At 40.5% G+C, this 22009-nt stretch overlaps 1 protein-coding gene across 5 annotated transcripts in view; it reads left to right on the plus strand.

Annotated features, from left to right (window-relative positions):
• pleca (plectin a) overlaps positions 1 to 22009 on the plus strand; it is a 100050-nt gene that overhangs the window by 26125 nt on the left and 51916 nt on the right. Inside the window, exon 1 of one of the 5 annotated variants that reach the window (XM_028596677.1) lies at positions 21552 to 21640. The exons of the other annotated variants lie outside the window; for them this stretch is intronic. Within the exon in view, the coding sequence (XP_028452478.1) occupies positions 21601 to 21640 (40 nt within the window). The 5' untranslated portion in view covers positions 21552 to 21600. Of the gene's footprint in view, positions 1 to 21551; positions 21641 to 22009 lie in introns of those variants that run through there. 5 annotated transcript variants of the gene reach the window in all.

Here is a 22009-nt window from a genome sequence, read left to right on the forward strand (position 1 = left end):
CCCCCAAAGAGGTCTCCCAAAAGTGCATTAAGCTTAAGTCTGTTGTTAGGGCCATTATTGGATTTAGGAACTGCAGAAGTTCTGCGTGAGAGCCTCATTTTGGGGAATAAAAGTCCTCTGTGAGTAACAACAAAGTGAAATATGTGATTCAACTTGATGGAACTCTGTAACAAAGTGTAATTGTGTAATTGTGTTGTTTGTGCTTGTCCTTTGTGAGCAGTAGGCATTAAAAAGGAGCATTTGGATAATTGAATAGATTTTGACTCTATGTCCCATTTTATTCTTTGTTTCAGCAAGTTAATCTATTCCAAACCTGGAAATCTGGGGTCTGTTCTCAGCTATCATTTGATGGGTTAATCTGTCAGTTTTCCCCCGACATACTGTATACTCTATCTCTGTTTATCTCCTCATTACTGCTGTAGCTGGCTGAAACTGGAGCTGTGCTATACCTCCAGTCTGACAAGCATTTATTGATTGTGTATTGATTAGAAAAGGGGTCATTACAGCCCTCCTGAATAATTTCTCGACTATAGCACAAGGCTGTAGCGAACCCATGGCTGAAAATATGTCAGCAATGTATAATGCAATTTGCTATACAGGTGTTTTACATTGATGCATGTGTCCTACTTCTGTTTTCTCACACTTGACACAATCCTTTGGCAGTTCACTTGGGCTCAAGTTCAAGATGAAGGATCAGTGTGTGAGAGAGTGCAAGCTCAGAGGCAGGCTGTTGAATTCAGCAGTACTCTGTTAAAAGAGAAAGTAGGTTTTCCTTAACCAGGTGGCTCATGTAAAGTTGGAAATACAAGAGCTGAGTTTGCCCTTTGAACATCTATTCATGGGGCAAATGACTTCCAATTTTTGGGATTTTAAGACAGACATCCTCATTTGTCCCCAGTCATGTTTTTGATTTTCCCTCACAAACGGAGCCTTGTTTTGTTTCAGGACATTTCTAAATCCTGTTAATAATGATTTTGTGTCTGTGGTGGGTTTGCAGGCAATGTAAAATATGTCACCCATTTGTCTTTTATAATAAAAAGCAGTTGTAAAAGCTATGCTCTTTTGGATCAGTCAAATATTGTAGACACGATGTTCATTAAATTGTATTAGATGTTTTTTTAAGTATTCTGGCCACAGAACACTTAATTAGGGGTAAGAAGAAAAATCTTGAGCAGAAAATGGCATCGACATTGAAACTTGAACCAGTGCAGACCTGTGGCCCTGATGCATATGACAGTCTGTCCTATAGAGCTGTCTAACTAATCAGATCACGTGATATTGTAGCAGTAGTAGATATTTTGAGAATCTTCTTTATCCCAGAACAGATGCAACTCAAGAAGACACATACTTATACATGAATAGGTCTTATACAAACCAAACTCACATATATCTGCTAAATCATCCATTTTTTAAATTAAACAAACATATTAGCCTAAAAATCCACAATGAGTAATCCACAGCTTCATCATCCTGGATCCAATCGGCTGATTTAACCTCTCCTTTCTCCATTTAACAAAGTATAAGCCTCTTACCAAAACATGCTGACTCAGTACATTATGAAGTGAATGTTCTGAGCTTCAGACAACCCTCTCTGTGTTTCAGTGACTCGTGTATTTCACCTGTAGTTGAGCTGGCTTTCCTCATAATCTTTACCAGTTGTTCCTGTTGTTGTCATCCTGTTTTAAAGCAACACTATGTAACTTTTAGCGTGAGCTGTAGTTCCAATGAGACAACCTGTAGGGGGACCAAAGCGGGAAAAGTTTAATAGACACTACATACACATCAAAAGTAGATCTGTAATTCATGGAAGAAAATAACCGGATTATTTTTTCATAGTCTCCAATATCTTCATTGCATTCAGCTTGGCTTTATGACAGGAGCAACACAGATCATCAAGTTTTTTTTCCCCATCTGCAAAAATCTTGTAATAGAATCTCATTTTACCATAAAGGGCTGTGCAGTAATGAATACATTTAAATCAATTAGCATGCATTAATGGATTTTTATGCAAATCTAAAAAACTTTTAAAATCTTTTCATTTGGAGCTGCCATAGGGGAACGTTGCCTTGTGCATGTTTTCTGTTTTCCACTTCTGGTCAAATTTTGAAGTGTAGAGGCATATGCCCCCTGTCAGTACATTCATACTTAGTCAGACAAGCAGTTTCAGTATTGCTGACTTCAGGCACGACACAACAGAGCGCCAGCCAGTCATTGGAGGCTTGAAGAGACTGCTGAGTCAAAGTCAGCATAACCTTCACTGTTATCTTCTAAAATAATACTGTTAAGGCTCACAGTGTAAACCTTTATGACTCTCTGTGTTTTGACTATGATTATGATTATTATTTTCTTAATATCTTTTAAAAATGTATCATTTCATTATTATAGATGTGATTCAATTGTACATACAGCAACTGGCGGACTCAAAATTCACAGTCCTGAGACCTCAATTTAATTTAGGAAAATTTGTTTTGCAGCTCTAATTATTGATTTCAGCTGTTCAGTAAACTAAACTATTGCAATAATTTAATTTAATTCATATCGCGAGGTTTAGTTTTTCTAAAAAGTGCCCTGTCATCTGAAGCCTTCTGAGGTCCAAGGTCCCCTCTGCAGCATTTCTCATGAAAAATAGAGAGACTCCTGTAGTCCAAAATATTTTAGGGGGATATAATGCTGAGTCACTGATGCTGTTGTTGATGGAGGAGAAATAAACCACTCAGTGACTTTTCCTCAGGTTTACCTTCATTTTATATTTTTGAATTGTACAGACTTTATAGTTTAATAACACCATATTTCAAAGCAGATGGTTTATTTAATCTCCTAGACTACTAGAGTAGTATTTCATCAGGGCATTTATATCTTTATGTGGGTTATATATTTCGTTCAGCAGTATTTTTTCCTGTCACCTCCTACCTCTTACAATCATTTCACACTCTCTGCATCGGCTGCTTTAGGTCAGCTATACGCGCTGTTGTGATGTGACGATATTACTGGTTGAGGCACCTCCCTGAACACCACGAGGATGAGACGGGACAACATCAGGGAGGGGTGAGAGGTGGAAAGGAGGGAGATGTGCTCCTTTCTTTCACAATTTTCTCTGCTGACAGGGATTGTGTGCGAGCGGGCAGGAGAGAGAGAAAGGGAGTGAACAAAACCACTAAGCTGCCAACTTCTGTGGCAGCGGCAGAGCAGAGAGGGGGAGAGAGGGATAGAAACCTGCAGTTAGCAGAGAGACGTGTACATCCTCCAGCGTGGTGTTTCAGTACTGAGCTGACCTTGCAGAGCTCCGACTCGACTGTTTGGAGCCTCAGGCAGTTGCCAGCAGGGAGACTGTGAGCATGGATCCTGGAAGGTCTATCCAGCATGAGATCAGCTCTCTCAAAGGTATTCCTCAAGCTTTCTTATATATGTTTGCTTCCTCAGACTGTTGTCATCACCGTCATATGCTTTCTGGACCGCCTTGTTTTCCCACAATCCCTCTCTTGTGAGGACTTCCTCATCGTATAGATGCAGGCGGAACACAAACTTGAGGGTTTCAGGTTGAGTTAAATGGAGGATTCCTAATCCTCTGTTCCCCCTTGCTTCCTGCATGTTTTTGTGGATAAAAGGAAATGAAAAGCTTTTGTTCTCCTTTGTGTCCAGGCGTGACCAGAGGGGTTGGAGCAGGGGTCAGAAGTAATGATTGTGCTGTGATGGTGTGCTTTACGAGCTGTGGGAGGCTGCTGCTGCTGCATGCGGCACATTGAATGCGTCTGCGCCGGGAGATGCAGAGCACAGCGGCTGCTACTGCTGCATCGCCGCGGTAACAGCAGTGAAGTGTTGCCCTGCCTCTCAGTCAGGGATGGCACTGTTTAGCCACATCTGTGGTTGTGAAGGAAATATGTATTTCCCTGTACCTTGTCAGCAACATTTGCTCCTCCCACCTCCCTCACTTACAGGTGTCCCAGTACCTCACTGATGTTTGGTCAGTTTCATAATCTTGCCTGTTCTTTGATCACATTAGGGCTGTACCAAGTGATAATTAATTTTTTTCAAGATTGTTTTTTGTGGGGCTTTTTCCTTTATGCAATAGTGATAGTGGATAGACAGGAAAGGGGGAGAGAAAGAGAGGAGAAGACACGCAGCAAAGGGCCGCAGGTCAGATTTGAACCCCGGCCGCTGCAAAGGACTCAGCCTACATGGGGCGCACGCTCTTACTGGGTGAGCTAGAGGCTGCCCCGCAAATGATCATTTAATTGTCAATTAATTCGGCAGTTGTTGTCTGGATTCATCTAGAAAATGTAAAAACAGTAAAAGAATTCCCATCACAATACCTCCAACGTGACTCTAACGTGACTTCAGATCATGTTTTGTCCAAGTCCGGAACCCACAGGTATAAAACAGAGAAAAGTAGGCATTTTCTGATTGATCCACTAATAATGTCTGCTCTAGATCAAATAATTCCTGATTTTAATCAAATTTTCAATCAAATTATTTCATTTATTTAGGGAAAGTTATCGTATGTCTGATATGTAATATTTGAGACCCTTGGCTTATTTGTAAAATTACAAAATGGGTTTTGTTGAAAAACAAGTTTCTACTAAAGCTGGGGTAGGCACTTTATTTTCTAGCGATTTTGCATTTCACAGTCTGAAGCAAGTATTGTCTTGGTATCTGTACAGAAACTCTGGTATCAAAATATTCTAGTACTACCCAACCCTACTCTCAGCTGAGTTTGATGCATACCAACTGTGGTCAAACTTTGTTTGTATTGAATAGATTTACCCAATAGTACTTCACCATTTTTGTTAATTACTCAACCTGCAAAGTAAAGCAAAGGCTTTTAAACACAAACTCTTAAGTTGGTAGTCTTTTAATTGGCATACACCCAGCTGTATGGATATTCTGAGCAATTTGTGTCCCCACGGCATCTTAATGTATTCAAATGCTACTTTTCTCCTCCCATGTGTCTCCCATACCCTGCAGGCAACACTGTCTGCATGATTGGGGTTTTCCAGACTTAGTTTATCAGGTATTCAGGCCATGGGGAGTGAGCTACTTTTACACTGATCCTTAAACCATTGTGCACCATCTTCATCTCACTAAGTAAAGGATTAACAGCAGACTGACTGACATGTATAGGGATAGAAAGCCTCAATTAGAGGCGACAGAACCTAACCAGACTGGTGAAACTGGCTCAGCCCAAAAGAGGAGCCTTTTTAAAAGCTGTTCTGTGCGGAGTTGAGGTTTGTCTGGAGTATTCTGGCGAAATGTGGTAACACTTTGGAACATGACGGGGACATTTACATGATCCTGGAGAGAGATCTGAAGGAGTCCTACCCACTGGGACAGGCTGAGAATGTTTTCCCCAGGGCTCTGGGGACAAAAGCTCCTTCGCTTCACTGAGCACTCCCAATGGAGTTACTTAACATGTTGAACACTGCTGCTTACTCAGTGCAGCTCAGTTCATTTGTAAGCATGTCGTCACCTCAAGACCATTGCTCCCATTGTGCTTTCTTGTCAGCTATTTTCAAGCACTTGGTCCAGAATCAGCTCTTTAACACAAGAGCCTGTTGATAATCTCCTGCGTGTGTTGAGACAAGCAAGGCCACTATTGACACATGGCCTTGGTGATTTATTATTTACAGTAAAGTTCACCTGTTAAAACAGTATGATATTCCTGTCCTGTACCAACCACCTCTGGATTTTGACACAGATATTTTGAGCTTATGCAGATCTCTAAACTATGACTTGCATTGTGTTGCATTTATCTACATGTGCTGAATGCTTTAATCAGCCCCCACTTAAGTGGAAGGTATTGAAGCTGTTCTTTCTTCTTTACTTTCTTACTTTACTCTTTTTTTCTTTATTTTGTATTCTTTTGTCTATTGCCTGATTTTGTATTGTTTTGTGTGCAACTTTTTATGCTGCCATCCTGGCCAGGACTCTCATGCTGAAGAGGTTTCCAACTTCAAATGGGCTTACCTGGTTAAATTAGTGATACATCTCATCCTTTTCATCCAAGTCTTTTTAATTGTTTTTAATTTAAAAAAATAGAAGAAATTCCAACACAATAACAATAACAATGTGAAAACAAGACCTGCTGCTTTTGAACTATGAGCCTATACCAGCCTGTTGGAGCTCTACCATTAGTTATGTGTAGCTCTGTGTGTTTCAACACTCCCTCTACTCCGGGGTTTCTGTCTAGCTCTTATCAGCATGTGTACACAAAAACACAGTTGTGAATAATGCATTCTGAAGGTTATATGCCGTTGAAAGGAAGATGGTATGACTTTTAAGAAGGGCAAGAAAGGTTTCAAACCAGGGATATCCAGTTAAAAGGAAGTTCAGGGCAGGGGTCAGTGCACTTGACATCAGGGCGGTTTAGTGTTTCAGACGTACGTGGCAAAGAGGCAAAGGAGCTTCATGACATTCGGCAGGTTCACTTTTCACTTCTGCAGAGCTACTTCAATATTGTCCACAGATATTTAGATAGTAACAGAATAATTGTAACATTATTATATTTTCACTTTAAAGAAGCAACTGTATTTTATGTATGTAAAAAATAGGATTTAAATGTCATACAAAAATTGTTTTGGAATAGCTTTAAAGTTTAAGTAAAAAACTTTAAAGTCCATATAAAATGGCGACAGGTGATATATATATATATATATATATATATATATATATATACACACACACACACATATTTGTGTTCAGGAAAAAGACAAACATACAATACAATAAATAAAGCTATAATAAATATTCCATGTGTTTGCTTGTCAAGTTCAGGTGTGTTTATTGATGGCCCAGTCCTTGTTGTAACATTGACTGGTGCTCAGGCAGGGTCGGCCATTGTTTATTACGAGTTATGTACTGTATATACAGTGATGAACAGGCGGCGGCTGGCAGCCTGACTGCCAATAAGCCTTGCAGGTGATCCTGGGTCATCAGCTGTCTTCCACGCTTGCAGCCCTGAGGGCGGACCATTGTTACTAACGTGAGCAGAGGCAGACAGGAAGTGCTTTCTGTTCATGTTCGCTAACACCTGTGACATTGTTTTGACATTGCATGTGATTGCAGTATCAGCAAGGCATGTGCATACTTTTCAACAAAGCTGTAATAAATTCATTTATTTGTGGTGATATATATATATATTTTTTTCTTAACTTCAGATATTCCTTGTCCAAAAGCAGAATAGAGTTTTTAGCTGATGTTTTCTCAGCACCAAGACTCCCTCTCTTTATGATGCCTTGATTAACAGGCCTGACTGAAGCAACAAACGTGCACTCTCCTTAACCAAATTTGTAAAGTAAAAATAACAACATGATTACTATCATAATGGCGTTATTATGTGGTTCCCTGATGACCATAAAGTATATGGTTTAGATTTGAATCTGTAATCTGGGGATCAATAAGTATCCCTCTATGATTTGCTTCCTTATTTCCCCACAATACCCTCTACATGTGTATCTGTAGTTGTGCTCTGTTTGATCTGCAGATAACAGTCCGGTCCAAAATCAGATCAGCGTTTTCTTTTTCCTCCGCTGCTGCACTTTCTGCTTGCCAAGAATTTACCAGCATAAAATGATCCGTGAGGACAATGCAGGGGATACATTAGCAGCTGCTGTAGTTGGGACGGAGCAGAGGGGGCTATAGTTTAAAATATATGGTTCTCATCAATGCACTAAATATGTGTGGGAAATCCAAATGTTTATTGTCACATTTCTGTACAGTTGTAATTCTTGAAAGTATCAAGTGGTTAGGCGTGTCTGTTGAATGTGGCTGATGCATATACAACCTGTGTGCATTTCATGCTCAGAGATGAAGGGCTCATATGTCACCCTCCCAGTCTCTGTAGCAGCAGTATTCAGCAGCTCTCAGATGCTTCAGCTGCTATTTGAGCTGTAGGAATTGGTAGACGGCCATGTTTTAGATTCCTCACCTGTTTCTGTCCAGCCAGGAGTACGATTCACTCCAGATGGGAAAACTGGAGCCATGTAAACTGCATGCAGAGACATCAAAATACATCAAAGAGTTTGTCCCACCCTGATTAAGTTGTAATCAATATTTTTACATTAACAATGGATAACATGATGATAACATGGGTCACTCATATTAACAAATTATCGCCCGACTCTGGTGTTCCCCTCAACTCCATCTGAATGTTTACAGCCACAACTTTATTCTTTTGGTTCAGTCTCACCCCTTTCATCAACATCGTTTTCAGCAAAAAAAAGCTCTGATAAACCCACTGTACACTATCCGCCTAGCACCAAAGTCCGTGAGTACTGATTGTGTGATCTGCTTTGGGTCTTTATTACTCAGTAATAGTCAATGTAATCCTGTTGGAGCTGTCAGAGAGTCTGTAAGTCATACTGGTTGATAAGTCCGGCCACGATCCTAGGCGAGTGGCCTCCTAACATAGCTGATGTGATTACATGATCTCATTAACCCCAGGTTTCCTGCAATTCAAAAGGGGGGCTGCTTCTGTAATTTGACACATCCTCTCTAATCATACACTCCTTCCTCTAATCCTCCTCTCGGTGGGACATGATTACACTCTTCATGCTTTGTGTTGTCAGGCGAAAGGGGAATCAACTGGGGTATTGATACCAGGTGACTCTTAAACCACTTGTAAGACAAGTTTTTAAACACTGCTGCTTCTGAGTTATGAGCTGTCCCTGAAGTGGCCAGAAGGTGGCACTGTTAGTGAAGCTACTGCAGGCTGACACAACTTGCCAGAATTTGTGGAGGCCCTAATGAGATTTCAGTCACAAAGTTAAGTGCTATAAAGACAGCTGCTATTTCCACAGCCATTGCCACGTTATTGGATTTTATTTTTTTAATTTTCTTTAATCATGCCTTAATGGTCCTGTGGTCTGCACATTAATCCAAATCTTATGCCATTAAAAACATTTTCTCAAATAGGCTCAACCCATTAACTGCAGTAACACTTGGTGTTTGTGTGTCAACACCACTCCACTTAAAAATATATGGATATTTGACTTTGGAACAAACTACATTTTGCTAACTGTGTTTGCTTCTTTCTCTTGTGTTTTTTTTCTTCTAGGTAAGTGGCTGTTTGCCTTTTAAACTGTTTGTGGGTTTGAGTTGTGGCTCCCCGGTGACAGTGTGGGCCAGTGGAGGCTGTCAGGTGGCACAGAAAGGGTGAGCTCCTCCTGTATGTGCTTAAGATTAAAATATTATGTTACTGTAATGGTCTTGTTAGACAAGAGAGTTTTATAAAATTGAGGTATCTGTCTTTGTCACCATTTGTCCCCATTCCATTGATCCAAATTAATTTTCCACTTGCTACACACCAGCTTTGTATTTGGCCTAGCTTTCTAATGAATAAAGCTTTTCATTTGATATAATAATGGTAGTGACTGGGCAGCATGTGCTGTGGTTGTTGGTGGCATGAGAGGCTGCAGGATGTTCGTCATCATGTCGGACACTCTTTGCTCTGATGCCAAGTGAATCAACTTTATGTGATCTGTAGCTCGAGGCTGTGTCTGTGTCCCAGTCTTTCTTTCTGTACTTTTTTATCTCAAATCTTGATCTTTAACCCCTTGGTGAGAGGATGGAATCATGTGTGATGCGGTCAGTTTGTACAGTCTAAGGGTCCACTTTATGTGCAATATTAGGACTGAAAGTAATTATTACTTTCATTTAATGTATTCTGTTGATTTTATTTATTTATTTCTTTTTTTACAATCAACCTATACATAAGATCCCAAGAGCCCAAGGTGATGTCTTCAGATTACTTGTTCCGTCTGACCAACACTCCAAAACCTAAAGATATTCAATTCCTCATATTTGGCTTTTTTCTTGATACATTACTTAAACAACTAGTTGATTTTCAAAATGATTGTTGATTCATAATTGATCAGTCTGCTAATTGCTTTTGCCTTATATTGACTACTTATAGACTTGTTGATCGACTTTGATGTCTCCGTAGACGTTATAGGAAATGGGTTACAAAGCCTGCCTGAACCTCAAAGTACCTTCACATGAAGCCTATACTATATTATGCTTGCGTAACTATCCAAAGTGGGTTATATTCAAGCATCCCTCCTACTGACATTTAAGTTTGTCAGTAATTGTAAGTTATAAAGCTGTCGTCCTTGTGCCATTTCCAGAACTTGCCTGGCATTAGACAAAGTTATAAAAGCTGCAGGGGCTGTTTGTTTGCCAAGCCTCACCGCAGGCAAAACAGCCGACAACAGCCAGCAAAGCGCCTCACCTTATGAAAAAAATCTGCTCTTACCTTATAAGACCTCTTCTTTGCCACTCTCCTCCAGACAAATTGTAGTAACTATCATGCATTTTTCTCATGGCGGTGCAAAGTCTGGAAGTGAACTGGAAGAGGACAGAGAAGAAGGGAATGTAGCTGGACAGAGGGGAGGTGAAGGGTTTATTTTAAAGTAGCTCCTTTCACACTGTCACAGTTGGGTTTATGAGGAGGGCAAAGCTGATATATAGGACTCCACTAATGGCACCCCTCACATATCATGCTGACAAAGTGGCCTCAGTCTTTTCCAGACTGACTATTGGAGTGTCATCCAAGGCTTTGCCAAAGTGCCTTTTAAGTTTTGTTCTTGCTTATCTGGCAATCAAAAACACCGTCGTTGCACCTCGATGGATATTTTACCCATTATCTTAAATACCATCGGCTGACATCCTCACAATGACTGCAGTTGTGGACAAAGTTTCTTCTTCATCTGGTAGTTAATTAGCATCTGAGAATTAGGGTATTTTAATGAGCCGTGGAGCTGGCCATGAAGAAAAAGTTACTTAAAGTGTAACCATTTATGCTATTTCAACTGCAGTACTCCATGGTTTATATTAGACACATGTTTCAATCAGGTTTTTCAGAGCATCACTGATTTCTCCCTGGTCTTAAAGATGTTGTACATTTTGGAGAGAACAGGCCAATTTCAATCAGCTCGCACCTCCATGAGCATCCCTAGGTTACATAACGGCTTCAGCCATGAACTAACCCATATATGTACACTCTCTTCTCAAGATGTAGAGCTAATCTCATTTGAACACTTGCTAGATATTGTCCATGTGTTTGCAAAGATCAGTGTAGTGCCCCTGTTTCTTTATGTTCTGTTGTCAAATTCAACCTATCACTATATATCAGCTTGGTTTTGAATCTGAAAGTCAAGAGAAGAAATACTGTCTTTTGAGTATCACTTGCTGTAAGAATAGAATATGGCTGTAATTAGCTTGGATTCACAGCAATTACAATAGATTCCAGTGGTGACTGTTGATCGGTATGTTCAGTATGTTGTAAACAATCCTTGCTTTGCCAATTGATAACTCAAAATGCTGCTTCCAGCAGAGCTTCTGAGCTACGAGGAGGCAATAGCGTGATGCAGAAGTGGTGTGAATAGCTATGTTGTGGCGACACAGGAAACATGAATAACATAAATATTCTTTAATATTTCCACTTCTCGTTCCTGTGGTTAGGGTTTTATTTCAGGTTTGGGTTTTATAGACTGGAGATGAAAGCGTGTGTGCATGGTAACATAACAATCACTCTTCAAAATAATGTCTGCCCTCACCTCATCCTGTATCCACGCTGCCAGTTTGTCAATCTTTCAACGTTTTTATCATCTGAAACTTGGATGTTCAGTTATGGTTGCGCGGTGATAAACCACTGAGCTACTCTCACTTCCAGAAAGAGTTTAAGTGTTTTTTGTGTTGCCAGTAGCAATGCTTTCTCATCTGACCACTGTTCTGGCCTCGTGTATTTACTCATATTTCTATGGTGTATCATGTTTCTATGGTTACAGGCATTCCTGGTCAACCACACCCTACCATGGTTGTTTGGTGACTCACTACAGTCGCCAGTCTCACACACACACACACACACACACACACACACACACACACACACACACACACACACACACACACACACACACAAGTCGGTTTCACTATCTTTGTGGGGACATGTCATTTACATAATGCATTCCCTAGCCCCTTACCCTAACCTTAACCATCACAACTAAATGCCTAACCTTAACCCTTACCCTTACCCTCACCCTAACCATAACCTAATTCTAACCCTAATCCTAAAACCAAGTCTTAACCCTCAAACAGCCCTTTAAACTCGTGGGGACCAGCATTTTGGTCCCCACGAGGCTGTGCAGACCCCACAAGGATACTGTAGTCCCCGGTTTTTGGACCCCACGAATATAGTAAAACAGACACACACACACACGGAAACTCTCATATTTCCTCCTCTTCGGTTGCTATGGCGTATGGTTCCTCTTCATCACACGATACTCTTATGATCTGATTTGGCAAACTGGAAACTCCAGCAATTTGCAGTCATCCATTAGCGGCTTTCCAAGTCGGCCATTTTAGCTAAGTGAGCTTTCAGACAATCTGAGCTGCGTTTCCACTTTAAATGCTTTATAGCGTATCTGTCGACACCGCAGCTGCTTCATGCCTCCCTGGGATGCCTCACGGGGGTTTCCTCTTCAGCCTGTAAGCTCAGTGATTCAGCCAAACAGTGCTATGAGCATCCATTAGCGGCTCACACTGACGGCCATTTTACCTTGAATGCCCTCTAGCCAGCTCATGTTTCAATGCTTTTATACTGATCAACATTTATAGCCTGAGTGGCTTGTGCAATACAAGCTGAAACTTTTTGCTTTGCTTTGTCATCTCCTTGTCAAGATTACATTTATGGTGTACTTTCCTCATACCCAAATTAAAAAACGTCTCATGGGTGTCGCAGATAAACAGACACGTCACACATTTCATACTCATCACCTTTGTGTTTAAGTCAACGGTAAATACCTTGCACCACCACCACCACCTGACTGTTACGACTTGTCGTCGTGCAGACTTGTTTAAGTCTTTCTTATCTATTAGCCATCTGTCAGCAACAGAACAGTAACCTGCTGCAGGCGATTCAGATTCAGCATCTTGCTCAAGGATTGGTCTTAAAGGTTTAAATCCAGACCTTAACTCAGCTGCCTACTTATTTACAGACATGGCTGGTTTGTATCAGTCCCACATGGGCTAAAGTCAAACAGTCGTCATAGGGCTGCGGTGTCGTAACTTTGATACCGGTTCCTGAACGATCATTTTTTCTATACCAATCTTATAAAATCCATTTTAACAGAAAGAAATTACAACATTATACATTACGGTACAAATCTTATTGGCTCACCAACCCTGAGGTATTGAAATTTGGTATTGAGTGACGAGGCATTTTTCTATACTCTATATTAAGGAGGCAATTTGGGCGTTGCCTAAAAAGTATTGAATTTGGTACCCGGCCCTATACACATCTGACAGGGTCTTATCACTATCCTGCTCTTTTTCCATTGCAGATCTTATCTCTCATTATGTAATTTTAACATTCAGCAATACATGAAATCTGTGTATGGCTGCTACCTGATTGTTGCTGAGAGTTTTATCTTTATATTTTTTATTCACTAAGTAACCACAGTGAAATATGGACCACATAGTGTTAAGATTCTGTTTCTGTTAAGTTTCATTTTATGCTCACCCATTCTCTCTTTCAATCTTTCTCTTGTTCTTCCCTTTTTTCTCTTGCTCACTTTTAAAATACATCACAAGGCTTATTTGTGTGTTGGGAGGATAAATAAAGGGAGCAGGACCACTAACGCCTAAATATACGCCTGAATAATAGTTGTTTTCTTATCTGTGTTTTTTGACAAATGGCCATTAAATAGACATGTATCCTTACTGCTCAAAGATGTTTTTAGTTCTTTAAACATCAGGGCATTTTTAATAAGGCACATCAGAAGTCTTCCTTGGGAAAAATATGTTCTCCAAATCAGTAAACTATTTTTGAAATTCAGTGATCATAAGGTGAACAGATGTCAGATCCAACTCCACAACAGAGAGAACAGATGGAACATGGAAAAAGACAGATGAAGTGACACCTAACCCTAACCCCAAATGTCAAAATGCAAAGTTGCATTTAAAAACCTGGAAAACAACTAAATAGCTTAAATGACTTGCTGTAAAGTCTGTACTGGAATGCAGAGAGCACTTCATCTGCCAGAAGAGTTGAATGGGTTTGTTTTTACAGCAGCCAATGTCACCTTGAGTTGTCTCCATTCTCTCGTCCACTGCCACTTCCACCATGGCAATACGCTTTCATCACGGCGGGACACAAGAGGGACACAATAAACCGACTTCTTTATTTATATCCAGGCAAAGGTTGAGCATGCTGTGTTTGCTTCATGGTTAAACATATTCACATGGGGTAGCTGCTCAGAATTTTAGTGATTGTCCCATCAGTCTTCATTTTAAGAAGTTACCGCATAGTATATATTCATTCCCATTTGGTTGATAGTGAATTTGTGACTCAATAGTGTTTATGTGTTATAGCTGATGCGTTATGTACTGTGTGTTATTAGAAAGGCTGTAGTTGGGAGCTGAAGCTAGAAGAGGTTTGACGCAGGTACAGACTGTTTCATTTCTCTCCATCTGCGGTTTAGTGGTAGTAGCAAAACAAAGGTCTGTTGTTGCAGCGGTTTTGTTTGATTTAGAGCCCAAGGACAGGTAATGAAGAGCACATGGAGATAAAGGCTTTGCCTCCAATGAACCAACACAGGCCCCAAGGTTTTGGATGAATCAAAATACCACTGAATTATTGCCCTGTGAGAGATCTCTTTTCTTCTACCATCAATTATTTTATCTGCTGTGCCATATGTGAAGACTTTAACCATGCTAGCAAAGCAACAATTCAGCCATCTTCATGATTTGTGATTCATTCTTCCAGATATCTTCACTTCAGTATATCATTCCTGGCTATCAAAATACCAGGGAACTGGCACATCATCTGCCTGGTGTGATCTGCAGTGGAGCCTTGTCTGGTGAAAAAATTATTTTGCAGTGATTGTTTTAACGTTGCCATGTCCCAGAAAGGTGGGCTATCTCCACCTGCAGAGTTCAGTGTATAATACCTTTGTATTATTTTGTATTATACCTATTGTATTTGTTCAAAGTTGTATGTGGGCTCTACACACAGCCTGTGTCGAACTGTAAGAATGATTGACTAATACTGTTTAACCCAGACCTGCTGGAGTCCTCACTAAGCTCGATGCCTCTAATGCATGTCGTTACTGCCAGCAATTTGTTATAAAACATTGCTCCCAGTAGAGTGTGAATCTGTTTCACATTCATTTTTTTTGACAAACAGGGTGACAAACAATTATTTTCATTAAGGGGATTATGAAATGGTTGCAAGAGAGAACTATTAGAATGGTAAATGTTAAACAGTGCTAACAGATGTTCTCCTGTATTTGCAGAACTGTAAGCTTCAGTTATCTGATCACTTTCTGCTGTACTAGGCACTATGCATATCTATCCTGGGACTCTTAATGGGATCTGCAGAGGGCACTGTAGTATCTGCAACTGGCAGAGAAGGGCACAGTTCTACCACATAAAGGCAAACGGTAAAAATCACCATCCCCTGCAAACATTTTCCAAACTTTCTCCTTCGTATTTTTAGCCCCACTGGCAACCATGGTTATCCTGGATTCCATATTGCTTTCCAGTGTCGAGCAGTCTCAGAGAGGGTGGGTAACAGAACACAGGCCCAATTGTCTTCTTTTGAGGGAAAGAAATTACTTGATAGCTTTTCCATTTAGGTTTGCAGAGTTGGCTGCTTGTGGATTTGGGCTGTGACTGAGGGAAAAGTAGGGACATGATGGACTCTTTCAGTAGTTGAGTCTTAGGTTTAGGCTTTCCAACTCCCAACCTTTAGAAATGAAAAGGAGCTTTGACAGTATATAATATCGGGCACCTTCAGCAGTTTAACATACAGAGAGTGCTGTTCACTTTGTACCCTTGCCTTTTGTCAAAGTGACACGTTAAATACCATCAATCTGTAGCTTTTAAAGGTTGTAGACTTGCTACAGCTTTGTGTTGTGTTTTGTGTTGGTGGTGGTTTTCCCCTCAGCCCTGTTGATTGGGTTGCGGGGATGCGGGTTGTGTGTCATCTCTGCCACTTATCAGATGAACCTTGTTATCTGTCGGCTCGCTTCCTCCGCTGGATACACTCAGCCTGGTTTTACAGCTAGAGCATCAGCTGTACACTAAGTCTCTCAGTACAGTATACACTGTGATTAAAGTTATATCTATTATAAATCTTTACACCAGACAAAACATGTAGTGTGACTGAATGCTCTACAATATGACTTAAAAGAGAGCAAGAGACACCGACTGAGGAGCAAAGCCTTCGATTTACATTTGTAAAATAACATGCTTTTTGAGTGTGGTTTGATCTCATCGTTTATTAGAAAATAATTTTTCAGGCTAATTTCAGGCCTAAAGCAGAGACCTCTATGTTCTAGAAGGAATGTATTTCTTAAACTGTTTTTAAATTAGGATAGTAGAATATCTCATCTGCAAAAGCTATCCATCTTCCCTAGTATTAAACCCTTTTTAAAGTAGAAAACTAGACAACATTGGAGAGATACATTTCTACATGTTTAAAATGTTTACAAAATTGTTTATGACGTTACAATTTCTCTTTCAGATTTTTTATTATTTTGTTATAAGTGTTGATTAAGATTGAGACACTATTAACATCTTATTTCTAATAAGAATTATAGAATTGTTGATTTGTATAAGAGATGGGAAACTATGAGAATAAGGAAGTATGAGAATTAAAACTACATTATTTATTTTCTTAATCCTTAAAACTGGCGAAGGACGGTGTTGGGCTTGTAGCAGTAATGCCCATCAGCCACACAGAGTGCAAACCTTCTCTACTCGGCTCCCTCTGATCCTTTTGGTTTCTGTTTTCATCCTTCCTTTGTGCACACACCCCCTTGAATTCTCCTCCTTTCATCCCTCTCGCCTCTCTTCTATACAGTTTCTCTTTCGACGGGGGACTGAGAAAGGTAGGAGGGGTTGTGAGCATCGCTGTTTCTCCATGCTGACTCATGATGATAATTTGGTAGATAAATCCTTTATCACAGTGAAGCAAAAGGAAAGATTTTTGTCTCGTTAGTTTGATGCTACTGCATGCAAACAAGTAAAGTGGTACTAGTCAGAAATATTTTAAGAAGAAATTTCTCAAAGAGATAAAAGAAAACTTAAAAAAAAACTTAAAATGGTGGCTGGAATGGTAATGCCCTTAGCCGATCTGAGGGCAATCTATGAGCTTCTCTTTCGAGATGGTGTGATTGTGGCCAAGAAGGACAAGCGTCCACAGTCCATGCACCCTGACGTCACAGGGGTTACCAACATGAAGGTAATCAGCGCCATGGGCTCTCTCAAATCTAAGGGCTGTGTCAGGGAGACTTTTGCTTGGAAACATGCCTATTACTATCTCACCAACGAAGGAATTGCATACCTGCGAGGTTACCTGCGCCTGCCACCGGAGATCATGCCTGCATCCCTTCAACACGTTCGTCGCCCTGCATCCTCTGCTCAAGTGCAAACAGTGAAAGGCCCCACATCGTACATCCCAAAACCCAAACCTGTAAGAGAAAGCCAAGAGACTCTAATGGACAGGCACATTTACCGCCACAAGAGAGTTAAAGAGGGAGAACAAGCTAAGATACCTACAACACACTTCAGAGGCTCCTACCAGTGTGATGCATCAGTTGGCCAGCCTGGTGTTCAGACCCAGACTTTTTTAAAGAGAGACAAGGATTTCTGCAGAGAAGAGGAACATTGGGCCGATGCGGGTAACAGGAAAAGTTTTGGAGCGTCTTGTCTCCCCACTAAGGACAGAGCCACCAGATGTCCTGACTCCGTGAAGGAGGCCAAGCTACCAGTTTCTTTAGTCCCCTCTTCTTCAATTGTACCAAAGTTCTCCAAAGAGATGCCATATGTTCACACGGCTCCTTGTGCCCCAGTGACGGAAGTCCTGGAGAAGTGTGTTAAGATGGCTGCTCCAAACCCACCTGCAGCTTTGGAAGAGTCTGAATGTATGGAAATGCAGGAGGCTACGATTAAGGAGCCCCCACAAGAATTGACCCCAGATGTAACAAGAGGAGAAACCTCAAATCTAGCCTTGGAGGTACCTGGAGAGGTAGTACCTGAGGTTGAACCTGGTGAACATGCGGTGGTGGACCGGCAAACAATCCTTTTGTCGGCAGAGCTTACTGAAAAGGATGAACGACCAGACGTTAAAGATGAAGGTGTTCTTGAGGAAGCTGATGTGGGGACTGAAGAAACTTTTGAGAAGTTGTCATATGATGTTGAGACGATGAAACAGCTGTATGTTGATGTCTTCGGTCCTGTGACCAAGGCTAAGGCCTCTAAGTCTGATCCTGACCATGACTCAGCGACCTCTCCATCAGCAGCCAAAGAAACAGTTGTGGATTATGACACTGCTGATATAGCGGACACTCAGAAAGTCATGGAGAAGACCATTCCTACGACAGCCACCTCCACCGGTGGAGCCTCTGAGGCAGGCTGTCCCAGCCCTGTAGTCCCTTCAGAGTGTCCAGTTATTGCCCCGAAGACCACTCTGCTTCAGGGATACCAAGGCTTCCTCACAGAGGATCCTGAGAATCAGCAGGATGTTCAGAGGGTCTGGCCTGATTTCCTGGAAGGTTTGAGCTTGTCTTAGTTCTTTATCCTTCTCCTCCTCTTCATCTGTTTCCTCCTCTCTTATCTTGTCTGTGGTAGTGGCTGTCTGGGTGTTGCTATGGGCAACGTGTTTGGGAGGTTGAGAGAGGGATAATTTAATCTTCTAACAATATAAGTAATGCTCTTGTTGTTTCCCATACAGCTTAATAACAACCAGACTGCCAATTAGGTGTCATTTTACTGGATGCATGAAGACTTGGGCCAACCTGTGGCTTACTTGTATGACCAGTTGTGAAGTCTTAGGTTTTAATCTCACATACAAGTCCTATGATTTCCTATAGATGTTTGCACAATTGTCAGTGTCAATTTGTGTTAAAATAGAGGCATCTGTGCAGGCAAGAGTTTTAAAACAAAGTACATAACCATTTGCATATTTAGTGTTCACTTATTTGATTTACTAAATATCACAGATCAACTAATTAACTAATTTCTGTGCTGTTTTTTGGTGCTACTTTCTGTGCGCAAATATTTATAAATGCTTCCTGTGAGATGTTTCTGGGTGAGATCAAGCAGGAAGCTGTGACTTGCATGTTAGAGAGAGGTAGCAGATCATCTGTTTAGTGACGCTGAAAAATGTTCCATACAAGTACAGACACAAGCAGACACCCTAGAGTATTTATATATTGTCTATACTGACACATAAACGGATGCACATCCATGAAGAAACTTGTCTTTATCGTGCTGTAGACCAGCTTTAATCACATCAAGGCATGTAAATAGATATACAGACATACATTTATACATACAGTATAGTTCAAGGAAATTGGGTCTACTAGAGCAACTTCTAGTTAGGCTAGTTAATATTTAATTTGGTAGGTATTTTGTAGATTTTAATAGCTTGTATATAATTAAATCCATTAACAAATTAAAAGATATTTTAACCTATTAAAACATACATAAAACATACATGTAGATATTGTTGATATAAAGTTGTGTTTGACTGATGGAGTTCATTCTGCCACCTGCTGGGGGAAAAGTGATCTGCTTTAGTTCCAGGCTTTACCTTAATATGCAGCCTGCCTCAGAACTTTCCATTTTCAGGGCTGATATATGACTAAGCAGAGAGCCTGGGAAATGTGAGTCCAATTAAGCCACACTCAGCTTTTCCTGCCTGTGCCTCCGCAAGAAGGGCGAAGCAGCAGAAGCAGTCCAGATGAGAACATGTGGCAGTTGCCACCTTCCATCTGCTCTTCAGCGTTTTAGCCCAGCCTGCAATGAATGTAAACTCCAACATTTAAAAAGACCATACCATACTAGAATGGAATAGCCATGCAGCACACAGAGTCACTAACCTGCTGTGTCATAGTACTATATGTTGCATTTATTATGTAATATAGTGACAAAAAGAAATCAACAAGAAACCACTTGAACTGCGATGGAAATGAATTATACTAGAGACTTCATGGAGGCTCTGATTCAACACGGCCAAGGTAGGAAGTCTTTGTTCATGGAACAGTTCTGTCTTCTTACCAAAAGGTGTCAGCACATAAATACTTTATGGTGAGTCTGAGCTTGTGCAGAGGACCAAAGAGGATGGAGCAGGTATGGGTGTGTCTCTCACTGCCAGTGTATCAGATAACCCAGGACAGAGTTGGATGTTGTTTGTGATTAAGTGACAGCACATTGTTTTAAAGGTTTTTAAGATTGCTTTTTACCAGAATTGCACCCTCTGTGTCTGGTTTATTCAGATCCCAGTGTTTATTTAGACTTAAAGAGTGAAAGAGATTATAGTTCATAACTTGAGTTAGATACCACCCACGCTGATAGACCGTGTCTGGGATCATGTTCCATGGTGTTAAATCTAGGGGGTGTGGGCAGCAGGAGGGCCCCTGACTGGATGCTTTACGCCCCCCTCCCAAGATTGTTCTGGGTGAATACTAGGGATCACAGTGAAGTACCAGGCCTGTGTAGGCTCAGAAATAATGCACAGCTGCATAGATTACATGCCGTTGAGATACACAGACTGTATGTTGCCTTGAGTAGAGACGCAGTATTTTAGTTTTGCTTGTTATTGTAATTTATCTGTCAGGGCTGCAACTAATGATTTTTTTTTTTTTTACGTTTGGTATAAATCATTTAGTTGATAAAATGTGAAACACATTGAATTAAATTGAAATTAAGCCCAGAGCTGAGAGCCTTAGGCTACATCTTCATTTTGTTCGTTTTGTTTGACTAACAGTCCAAAATAAAAATATATTTAACCTGCAGTTATATAAGCCACATCTCATATTTGAGAAACTGCAACAAGGGAATGTTTGACAGTTCAAACATAAAAGTTACTGCAACTGGGTAGTACAAGGAATAGCACGTCATGTTAATAGTTAATGTTCTTAACAGTTCAACACAAATAAACCACAATAAGAATAATGGCCAAAATGAAAAAATATAGCCTACAGTTATACAAAGATACTACTGTATTGTATAGATGTGTGCTAATATAGCCAATATGTTAGATACTAGTACAAATCCTCTATTATTATTTTCAAATTTTTATTATTTATTATCAGTGAAATGTTTCAGACTCAGCTCAGCTTTTTTTTTTAGCTTTAAATCCATTATCGTGTTAGTCATACAGTATGATCCATATCCTGTGGATATGGGGGCATATTTTAACTGTCTCCAACTTTTTAATGGATTACACAGAGAATCCTTTGTTATTGTAGCTTGCTGGCAAAAAATCATGTTTTCCGCTCTTTGTCTGAAGCCGGTAAGAAAATGTGTCCCTGGGAGTTTCTGCAGCCCTACACATGGATTCCATCCACTGGCGTTCGTCAGAAACCACCACGCATGAGATGCTGTTTCCACTAAGGAAAGCCTCACAAATTAAGTCAAACTCGCAACGCTGTCTAGTTTTCACTTCCCAGCCGTGCCTCCAGTTCTCTCTTCTTTTTTTTTTCATGCTTTTTCAGCACGCCCCCCTGAGTTTTCATCAGAACACAATGTCGTGAGGTCAGATTTGACTCCTTGGCAGTTCAGTATTTTCTCTAAAAGTTGTGAAGACGCTGAGCAAAGATGGACTTATGCTGCTGTTTCTGTCCAGGACCACCAAACGGTAGGTTTTCTTTTTACAGGAACATTTCATTTTAAATGCTATATCAGTACATTTGGGGATGCTAAAACAGGAATAAACTATAGAGTTAAATGTCTTGCATTATGCATGTCATCTAAGTACAGTACCACTCCCAGCATCAGTATCTTTTTAGACGATTGCAAATTAAAAACGTCTCTGACATTCCTCTCATTGCTTACCTACCTGTGCTCTTTGGGAAATATTTGTCATTAGCAATTGAGGCATTTTAACTGAAATCAAAAGACCTTTTTACTTAACAGACTGTATATTGATTTAAAGTTTGGCTTTATTGCCTTCGTATGAGTATGCTAAGCATTTATCACAATATGGGAATGATTGAGCAAACACATA

The sequence above is a fragment of the Perca flavescens genome, chromosome 14 (assembly GCF_004354835.1).
Source record: "Perca flavescens isolate YP-PL-M2 chromosome 14, PFLA_1.0, whole genome shotgun sequence".
Classification (NCBI taxonomy): domain Eukaryota; kingdom Metazoa; phylum Chordata; class Actinopteri; order Perciformes; family Percidae; genus Perca; species Perca flavescens.